At 36.4% G+C, this 11,640-nt stretch overlaps 1 protein-coding gene across 1 annotated transcript; it reads right to left on the bottom strand.

The window, feature by feature from the left end:
* On the bottom strand, positions 1,723 to 11,114 carry LOC109839450 (methionine aminopeptidase 1A; the record flags this gene model as incomplete). Its single annotated transcript, XM_020407873.1, has 9 exons — positions 1,723 to 2,077; positions 2,891 to 2,979; positions 3,056 to 3,121; positions 4,171 to 4,240; positions 4,335 to 4,408; positions 7,534 to 7,632; positions 7,714 to 7,775; positions 10,897 to 10,938; positions 11,050 to 11,114. Coding segments are annotated over 9 exons (642 nt in total), but the record flags the coding sequence as incomplete, so codon positions are not given.

Raw genomic sequence — 11,640 nt, 5'->3', positions numbered from 1 at the left:
CTCGAAGGACCCGCTTTTACAGAAACCACCAATACATCCATTACTGTTGAAGAAGTGGCTGGGGCTTGTTGGTTCACTACCCGATAAGAGGAATGGCGCAAGCGTGCCAACACGCTGGAAACATCCACTGTGGTAGAAACCACAGACGCCACATCAACCGATGGGGAAACGACGTAGTCATATGCACGCCTGTGGGCGCAACTTCAATACCACTAGTCGCGACCTCCGGTTCGACAAGCTCATCTGCTATTCTGATAGGCTCGTCTTACTACAATTACTATCAGCATATTCTATTAGGCTCCATTCTTTTGCTAGCAGTTACGACTGTCGGCAATTTGTATTGATGGCTGTCTAAGGCACAGATGAACATAAGTTTAAGGTAATTGATCTTGAAGAATGACCGCAGATGAACATAAGTTTAAGGTGATAGATCTTGAACAATGAAACAAGTTACTGTGAATTCGGGTAGTAGTTTTATGGGCGTATTGAATTTGCCTTTCTAGATTATAAATGGACAAGATTCTGCCGATCAAGCACATTCTAGCGGACGAGAGGGACACGGAGTTTGGGTGAGGTGAGTCACGTGAGAGATGAAACCCTCAATTTACTTTGAGCAACTGTATAATTTGATTTTTGGCTAGAATTAGCATGCGGATTTGGTTAATGTATCTGGACTCAATTTATGTGAGACGACGGGGGCGGGCTCTGGTCAGGTTGCATTACTATTGAGGTGTTGAACTCGACCAGAACCCTTCCCGCGTTCTGCACGGGTAAAGCACGTAAACCACCCAGCTAGCGCGGGAGCATTTCTTCTGATCAAGCTATAGTTTACCCTTGTTTGCTCAAGCTATAGTATTCTCAGAATTATATTCATGACACAAATTATCCGGGATACGTACCAGTCTATGAGAATCTCATTTATTTGGAAGTCTGAGTATTCAGTATTATAAATGTAGCAGGGGAAGACGTAACACACGTACGCACACGCGCGCACACACATTCTAATCGACTGCATACTTTTAAGTAGTTATGCCTCTACTTAAAAGTTCACAAGAGTTCGGCTCATTTATCAAAGACAAGTTGTATTCCATACTGTAATCGTTCTTGAAAAGCAAGGAGAAATAATTCCCCTACAGTTCTCTTTCGTTAAATGTATTGATGCTACTAACCATATTATCTAAAAACTTTGAAACATAGAAGAAAAGTATCCTACGTATATCGAAAATAAAGCTACCGCTACAAATGTTCTTATGGGTCATACTTTTCCTAGGGTCTCTTTGCTTCACTAAAAATTTCAGGATTTGAGTGGAATAACAATTCTAGGAATAAAACTCGGTACTCTTAGCCTAATAGAATTCCATATACTATGTTTAAGGAAAGGATTCTAGAATAAAATGTTGTGCTTTTAGCGTAATTGACAGCTAAAAGCAACCGATTTTTAGGACTAGCTAAATCCTAACTTTTGAAGAGTATTCGGACTTGAAAGCTTAAAGCATTAGTCTTACCTCAACATTTTTAACTGATACTTCACGCTTCAATCCAATTCACAACAGGCTTCATGTTCAAATATCCATCAACAACAGTTGACATACAATGCAGAATCAAAGACCACAAACTCCAAAGAGATTATTTACCCAAGCAAACTTACAGGATTAAACACCAGCTTTGATAATGGAACTACTGACATTATAAGCAAATATTTGGTAGGCATGGTACACACAATTCATCTTAACTTTCGCTCTCGCTATCACTCAACAAAGGAGTTTATATTTTAGGATAAACTTTCAGCAAAGTGACTAAAATTTGAAATGAACAAAATTTCAAACAGGAATCTAGTTAAGGATAAAAGTTATACTAATTGGATTGACATTACAATCTAAATATAACACCCCTGTTTAATAGGACCACATAGATAAATACTCAAACAAAGCGCAGAGGAGTGATCTTTTGGTTAGGTTACAGTTAAATCGGGAATCCATCAAAACTTCAGCTCTAGATAATATTAATTCAACCAAGGAAAAACATCAGGCGAGGACGGCAACCTTGCTGTTAAAACCTCTACTCCTGTCTCTGTCACCTGCACAATACAGATTATGGTTAAAAATGCCAAGAGAATGTTCCCATACTAACCAATCAAACCTTATCGATGCTACAAAGGGCTCGTGTTGCAAATAGTAAGTAACAGTAAAAAGGCAGGTTTAAAACCTGTTAAGAGTCCAAAAGATTGAATGCAAGACGCATGCATCCTTGAAAGTACTCATCAAGAACCGTAACCCCATCTTTCCATAATTTTTCCTACCACATACTTTTGCCACAACATTTTAATTAGCCCATTTTTATCTCCTTTTCTCATGCCCAGACTGACCGCATAATAAACTGCCTTTTAGAACATTGGTCCAATCATGTAGAGAACTAAGGTTTATATCTCTCAAAATTGGGAATACCTTAAGTCATAATGAGGAACTAAAAGACAGGCATACAACAGTTTCTGCAGAAAAATCCCAAAACCTGAAGAGCTGGGTAAAACCACAGGAACCCCAATATAAATAATGAAAAAAGGATCCGAGAAAAGGCAATATCACTTTTGTATTTTCAAGAGAGATGTGAACAAGGGAGAATGACATATATGTTCCATTCATATTGATCAAAATATTGATGGGAGTTCAATCAACCCTGGATCACCAGCAAGTTACAAGTGCATCGGAAACACAGATAACAGACACTTTCACCGAAAGGGCTAATTGTGAAGAGCCTAGAAACGACCATATACACAATGAATTTTCAATAGTTCTATGCAAGATGTAAAGAAGCAAACACCATTTCGAGCAAAATATTCAGTGATAAGAGAAACCACACTTGATAACATAACAGCTACAAAGGGTCTACTCACCAAAAGTGTGTGCTCAAACTGTGCACTTCGTTTACCATCAGCAGTGACTGCTGTCCATCCATCAGGCCAAAGTCTATCACGCCAAACTCCTGCAATCAACAGCTCTTATAGTACAAAATACAGAAACAACAATTAGAAGTCTTTACATAAAGTTCAAGAACTCACCAGCATTTATCATGGGCTCGATTGTAAATGTCTGTCCAGCCTTCATCATACCAACTGCTTTATTTCCTACATATGTTAAGGGAACAAGCGCAACAGACTGCTACAGAATATGACATTAAGTGGAGCATAGCTCTAACGAGTAATTCACTTTTATAAAGACCAAAGAACCCAAGTTTTAAATTATCAATTTACAGTCTACGTCTTGGTTGCAGAAATTTCAGTTATTGGCATTTTGTCTCAGGTTTGATATGATAGTTGCAGCTTTGATTTTAGAACAAAAAAAAATGTCAAGTAAAAAGATATTATATATTACTTTTCTCACAAAGTCATATAGAGTTAAAGCAATTTGTTCCCTTCTACATGGAAATTCAGCCCCTATAAAGGATTTTGTTATAATGTAGCACTACCTTGAAGTGCATTAAGTTCTAAGGATTTGTAAAGGATTCTTAAGAAAAAAAACATCAGTTTTATGTAAGCATTTGCCTATTAGCTAGAACAAGGACACAAGACCACTAAATAGCTTTACATGAACAAAATGTAAAAAAAAGGACCTAATGAAATAGAAAGAATATTTAAACACTTTGAGGTAACGTAGCTTCAAATCAAGCCAACTCTATGGACGAATTATTCACTTGTGGGCTTGGAATTCTAGATGAGAATCTAGACCACTTCAAAACAAATGGTACGTGGATAATGGATTTGGGTCATTCACCTGACAGGTTAAACTAATGATACCTTATAATTTCCTTCTCAACACAAAATCATAGTTATCGACAGACGGTCCGGGTAGAAGCATGGAGAGCATACGGTGAGGCCTATTTCACATTGACCCACTCTATTTCCCTTTATTCTTTTCTTCCTCTCTATCTGCATTCTTCCTTTAGAATTCTTTTTTCTCATTATGATTGGGTCTTCTTGACTTATATATTGGTTAATGGGTTAGACAATAATCATGAAGTGCACCATCATTTCCAACAAAAAATAAGTTGGAATCCAATTGATTAGCAAGTCTTAAAGATATTGTCAATACAAACCAATCAAGTTGAAAAAAATTATATAGTTAAGTAATGTTACTTATACTAAAATCACAGGGAAATTTATCAGAACAAGGATACTAGAGTAATGAGGAATATTAGGAGCACAATGGAAAAGATCTCCAATCCCATGTCCACAATATGATTTCACCTGAATCATAGATCCTATATGTTAGGCGATTGAATAAAAACGGAACAAAAGAGTACTAAATGAAACTTTACGGAATTCAAAGAGCCACAATTACCACAGAGAATCCAGACATTAATGCATGTCTATTAATGACCTCTCCAACTTCACGAAATCGAACCCCAGGTTTAACTGCTTATAATAACAAAAGCAACAGGGGCTCATAATCGATAACTTAAGTTGCAAATCTGAAACAACTGTTCAAAAGGTTCTCACAAATCATAGGTCTGTCAAATAATGATAAAGATAAAATTCAACGAAGTAGAAAGTTATGATTCAGTTATGATTCTTATGAACGACACGTGTTTCAACATAGAAAAGTTAATCAGTGTCAAAGGTGTCCAATGTATTTTCATTGTGCTGCACACATAGGCACCCAGAAGATGCAAAGTTGCATATTATTGTCATAGCTAAGATCCAATCAATAAGAAAGATAAACTAATATGGATTGGAGTATGAAGCTCATGCAATGCCAAGACTTTGCCAGTACTTCCACAAATACAACCATACCAGACTCCAAACTACCAGAGCTAAATTTGTTCCACCTAATCTTCAAAAGTTTTAACTTGGACAAACCAAAACCCATATCAAGAGCTAAGGTACACACATGGACCTCATGCAGAAGCCAGACTGTATTCAAGTGCACATAAAAAAGAACTTCGTGACTATCCAACAGACCCAACTGGAATCAATTTGAGATCCAAACTCATAATACAATAGTACCAAATATAAATGATTGACCCTAGCAGAAAGTGAGAACGCAACTTCTGTTTGATTTGTTCAACAGTAATGGCAATTTGCTCAATTTCTTTGTTTGCATGTATATGGTTCGAGGCTTCGAGGTGAATGACTGGTAATTTACCATGTTACTAAGAATGTGTTATGCTGCAAACATACAGAAATTGGAAACCCATCTCATAAGTGGAAAAGGAGAATAGAAATTGGGAGCAATATGAATGAGATTTGGAGCTGGCATTTCACCTAATAGATGCATCTTATTGCAACTAATTACAACTAATAGAGGTTCATCAATTTGCAGCAAATGCAGTTTTGTTAGCATGGAAAGACCTCTTGTAGCTAACTAGTCATAGGAACTAGATGCTATATCATAGCAGTAGTTATTGTTGCTCCATTTCTCACAGATGAAAGAGCAAATAGGAAACATGTTTCAAGTCTTAACAATGCACAAATCCTAATATATCATGCAAGAAAGGTTGTTTTATGCAGTTGAGGGTATATAATAACACGTCTAGAACAAACATGTAAAGAACAATGAAACAAAGCATTACAAACAGGCCACACTCCAAAGTTTGTATAAGATGAACTAAAGATGTGATGTTACTACATACAATACGGCAACTTGCTCAAGAAAAGCAGATTTTCAGAGCAGGCACTGAATATTATAACCTAACATACAATAAACTACCCAATGATGTTGCAAAGTTCACAGAAATAATATAGCCAATAGCCAGTCCATACCCCAAATTCTGTATAAGGTGATGCATTGTAGCTCGCTTCAGAAAAGCAAGATGTTATAACTTATAACCTAACATACAATATACTGCATATTGATGTATAGTAATACTGAAGATGAAGATGGAGAAGTGGACATTGTCACTGCTTAAGGTCCATCAACCATTCATCAAGATGGTGAGATCAAAGAGTGAATGTTTTACATAATCAAAGTGGGATAGTTAACATGAAGTAGAGCTTCTGACTTATTATGTGATGACCAAATATACATGAAAACAAAGGAAATTCTATATAATACTATCGGTACAAAATGCTTTATGCATTAAAATGAGAATGCTAAGATAGATAAGCTGAAATGCATTATGATGGTTATATAAGATATTATTGCATCAATAAGAAGTTATAGGTTGCTTTCATTAGGGGCATAATGAGGAGAACCAACTCAGATCTATAAGGTACTACTATTGCATCAAATAAGAAGTAATAGGTTGCTTTCATTAGGGACATAATGAGACCAACTGAGAAGCTCTAGACATGTCCAATGGACGAGAGAAGTTTGCAAGTAAGGAAATCAATAGCATCAAATTAATTTAGCAACAAGCCAACAATGACTAGATATACACAATCATCGGTGAAAGCAAGGCAATACACAATTATTAATTCATCTTAGAAGATGACTGCTAATGGAGTTCACTGAAAGAAACAAATTCATGTAGCAAGCCAAAAAAAAGTTTCGAACAAAGGCTTCCCCTGTGCTAGTAGAACGAGAATGTCCACATAGTAATTAAAAAAGGGAAATCCCATAGATGCGGGCCACGCAGAACTGATAGAACAATTCACTAGAGTTTAGCAAGTAAGGAAGAAAAAAGTGATGGTAAGAATAGACATGTAACAAGCCAAAATTCCTATTAATCATTGTTCAATCTTAAATAAACAACTTGAAAAATATGTAATTGTAGTAACCATATAAAGACAAATATGTACCAGGCATGCAATTTTCAAAAGTCAAGGGACGTAAACTAATAAGCGATTAAACATTTTATGCACAGCCATAATTAGCAGATTTTTCTTAAAACTAAGCCTATTACATCATTGTGAAAATGTTGTATGTTGGTGGATGGGGGTGTATGTGTATGATAGGGGTTGGTGGGAGAGAAATTGTGGACAAATTGGGATTAGATCGAGTTGTAAGTGGTGCAGTGTTACGTTGGTCAGACAAGGATTTAAGAAATTGAGCAGTTCAGTGAGCATCCAGCCAATGTAAGAAAAGAAAAGAAAAGTCGAGAGGTAAAACGAGGAGAGGGGGATAAGGAGAGGAAGGGACACAGAGTTGCTTATACTTGTAGTAGATTCTAGTAATAACCTCCTAAGACCCTACGTATATTTGGTGCTCCAAGATAAATTTAGATCAACAATCTCTTAAGATGGACAACTCCCACATCATAGAGTTGCGTGTAATACTCCAAAGAACAGATAAAAGAAAACTAAATTGTTGGGAGACACATTTCAATCGCAACAACAAAAAAAGGAACCATTTTACATCATTTGACTGTGAATTAGTCTCATTGCTAACAATTTGGCAAGCAGAAATGACTCAACCCTGATTACATATACAAGAATAGAGAGTGATATAGCCCAGGCAGAGCAGAATTCAGCCTGACGAACTACACAATAGAAATGAACTAAGAATATTTGACATGGCAGCTGCACTGCAGCAGGAAGTTAGTATCAACCCAAAAGCCTGAAACAAGCATCGCAAAAATCATGTAGTAAGTAATAGCTACCTATAGAAATAGCTTTTTCCAAGCATTCATACGTACAACGTACTAGCTGCTGGGATAGTTCATCTGTTTTCCCCACAAAATATGTTTCGTTAAGATCCCCTGCACATTTATTTTAATAGATATTGTTCAATAGGATTTAAGCAAACCAAGAAAGGAGAGATTAAGTAAACATTTTCTTACCATGACAACCTTTATAATAAACTGTTATATCAACATTGACAATGTCACCATCCTCTAGTCTCCTGCAACATAAACAAACTGTGAGATAGCCTGATGGGATACTATGAAGATAGTAACCAGAAAACATGAATCAAGTGCAGCAGGAGGAATGCACATTCAGACATTTAGAGAAGTAGTTTATGAGACATGGCAGTGACAACCATTTCTCACGTGATTTGAAGAAAATATAGCATCCATTTCAAAATTACTATTATTTACATATTGATGGGTTATCACAAGTACCCATCTCTCATCACCGTTCCCATGTGAAAAAAAGGAGGTCAAGTTCCAGTTCCATATGCAGTATTCTGTAGGCAAAGTATGAGCACGGAAAATAACATTATCGAAGATAAAGGAGGTATAGGAGCTACCAAATGATACAAGAATAACTGAAAGACAGATTCAATAGGTAGGAAGGATGTAGTAAAAATTAGTCACAAAACCTTGTTGTCCTGATAATCTTAAACCCTCCCACCACCATATTTACCTTACTCCCAAGGTAAGTTCAACAAACTTTAAAATGAGTTCTCTCTTCTTATGAGAATCTAATAAATAGATGGGCACCATATGACTCACTAGAGCATCAATCATATCCCTGTAAATAATTCAGTTTGACAGTTAAACTGATGTCAGAAGCAGGCGAAACCATCAAAGAGAGCCCAGATGTAAAGAACAGTCCGTAAAGGTCAAACAGCTCTACCACCAAACTGGAGACTAGTCAATTTGAATGTATCCTTAGATGGCAGCAATGCCAACAAAGAATTAGTTAATCTTTCTGATCTACTAGAATGGTTGAAATAAAACCTTTTGCATCCATATAGGCATTTAACAACAATTATCAACCATTATGTCTGAGTATTAAACCAATGCCAGGACCATGTCGGTCCAGTGCCTCATCATAGGCTTGGCAAAGTATTTGGTAATTTCCATGCTCAAAGGGTTCTTTCATGCAAATCACTACAGATATCAATTAATAAAGCTACAGGAAATAAACTGGTGCTATGTGCAGCCCCTTTTAGTCGTTCCAAACGTATCCCAGTCTCTGTCCTTACCTTTTACTTTCCATCATAAACTTCCATACAATGTGATTGTTCATGTCATGCCTGTACAATCAGCACTAAATACCAGATAAGAAAAACATTTTGGATCGAATTTATTGGATTGTGCTTTCAGAAAACTTTCCAGTCCTCTGTTGTGAATGGATAAGATTTTTTGTCTAGCATGGCTTCTTTCTACATCTTAAATGTTTTCTCCTGCTGGAAATGCTAACTTCAATATTTTGCATAATGTAATATTTTTATTATCACAGGAAATACCACAACACTAAGCTAATGCCTGCAATCAGTTGCATATGCCTAACTGCAGAATTATTCTCATAAGTTTCATAAAGTATACTCTTCTCTTTGAGGTTACTGACTTAATCCACTTTATTAGACCTGTCCTGCCTATCCAGTTCTTGACTAGTTTATACACAAAAAATCATATGAACCAGAGTCAATAGAATTATGCTCATATTGTAATTTCAACAGCTTGGGGACTAGTCGAGTTCTAGCATAGATGAAGTTAAAACATTCTCATCTTCCAAGAAAATAAGCATCTAACTGTATCAGAGATAACCAGCTGCCTTTTGGCATTTAGCTCAAGCCAAATGAATAGTACTACTTCTTCCACCTTGCAGTTTCTACAACCATAAACTTTTGGACTTCAGAGACAAAGATTGAAAGACAATGCCAGGAGATGATACTTCTCGTCTCTCTTTAGTGGCAGAGCTGTCATCCTCTTTTGTTGGAAAAGAAAGGCACACTATTCAATAGATCTGTCCTGCCTTGATTAGCTGATTGCGCAAAAATTTGATATGAACCGGAAGTCCGATGACCTATGTTACCCGGGTACTTCATTATTGAAGCCGTACCCGTACCGGACACGTACCCGACACTTTCCCGTACCAAAACTTCATGGACACTTCTTGAATATATGCATGCATTTATTACAACATGTACTCAATTAGACGATATGTGTGTTAATTTAAAACACTTGTCAAAGACTTCCTAGACGTAGAGCTTACACTTCACATCCGTCTTTTGAAACTAATGGGATACAGGTCGGGTTCGTTTCAGTCTATACCCAAGTTCAAAACTATATAGTTAATGGGTCGTTTAGATGTCTAGTACAAAAAATGAGTAGCTTACAATTCACGATAATCAATATGATAAAATAAACTCAAAAAATGTGATCGAAATTTTAATTCTAATGACACATGAAGTGGAAAAAAATTATCTCATGTGCATTATTAATTCTCGTGTCCCCGTACCCAACATTTTACAGTTTTGCCGTGTCCCCTACCCGTACCCGCACACCCGTACACGTGCCCGTTTCCATGCAACTTAGCATATGACCAATGCTCATACAGTTATTACAACAGCTTGCGGGCATTAGCTGAGTTCTAGCATATATTAAGTATAACATTCTCATCTAACAAGAAAATAAGCTTATAACTGTATCAGATACGATCAGCTGCTTCTGGCATTCAATTCAATCAAAATGAATAGTCCAATTTCCTCTATCTTGAAGTTTCTACGACCTGAAACTATAGGACTTCAGTGAAAGATTTGAAAGCCATATGCCAGGAAGGATACTTTTTTGTCTCTTTTTATTGGCAGAGCTGACATCATCTTTTGTTGGAAGATAAATCGATTTGAATATATGCACTCTGAACAATTTCTACTGCCCAATTATGATTTATAGACATGAGATGCATACTACCACATGGACAAGGTGTTTGACAATGTACGACACAACAATTTCTTGCTAGGAAGTTTTTCAACTAGCATAATGCCCGTTGCAATTTAAGTTCTACAACAGAATTTTACAAGAATTGGAATCATAGATCTACAAACAAAAACAAGTGCACCATGTCACCACTCATCTAGTGATTTCAGATTTAGTCTCCCCTTACCTGATCGTTAATGATAATTTAAAGGACTGTTTATCTAGAACATATTGTGGTGCATAATATGTAAAATCAAATCAGACCAAAATGTCGGGATTCCATACTTCTGATTGACTTTTTGTATCATGCACATGTACTCACCAAATAAAAGTAAACAGAAGATAAATTAATAATTAACGGCTGGAATCGAATACCTAGCATCTGGAATTCCATGGCAAATGACCTCATTAACAGATCTGCACAACAATAGATATAAAATTCCACGAGTAAACATCACAGTCGGTTGAAGCCAAGCCATACTGAAGAATGATCATTTAAAAAGAATGATCATTCAAAAAACAACCTACGTGCAGCAAGACTTTGGGAAGAAATGATAATTCAGCGGAGATGGATATGCTCCTGTAAAGGCAAAAATTCATGAGTTAAATGCTCAGCGACCAAGAGGTCAGCAACAAAAAATGAACTGAATGATATCTTTAGAGATATTAAGGTCAGAACAGAGAAATTAGCTTTCTTGTTTTTCTTTTTCTTTTTTTTTGTTGTTGTTGCTAAAACAGTAAAATCTCTCTCATTTAAAACTTGGATGCATGACGGTGAGACAAAATTTAATCTGTCTCCAGATCAGCATGCCATCCAGGTTGCCAATCTAATACTGATTCCAAAATGAAGAATTTTCTGTAGTTCCTAACTTTCTAACTACATGACATGAAAAAAGTTCATATTATGTTCTCAATAAATCACAAATAGACTTAAAAGCATGTGATCACAAACACAGAGGCCCATCTGGAAAGTAGAGACAGGAGGTGGCCAAGAGTTAACTCCCTGAAACACCCAAAATGGAGGTCAACATCAAGAATAATTTTGAACTTCTGAAAAGGGACAGCGGCTCATCATTGATCTTTTCCTTCATAGATGCCCGTAAAAATATGGTGATAAGA

Source organism: Asparagus officinalis, chromosome 4 (genome assembly GCF_001876935.1).
Source record: "Asparagus officinalis chromosome 4, Aspof.V1, whole genome shotgun sequence".
Lineage (NCBI taxonomy): Eukaryota > Viridiplantae > Streptophyta > Magnoliopsida > Asparagales > Asparagaceae > Asparagus > Asparagus officinalis.
The sequence above is the reverse complement of the archived record's forward strand: the minus strand, read 5'-3'. Positions and strand labels throughout refer to the sequence as shown.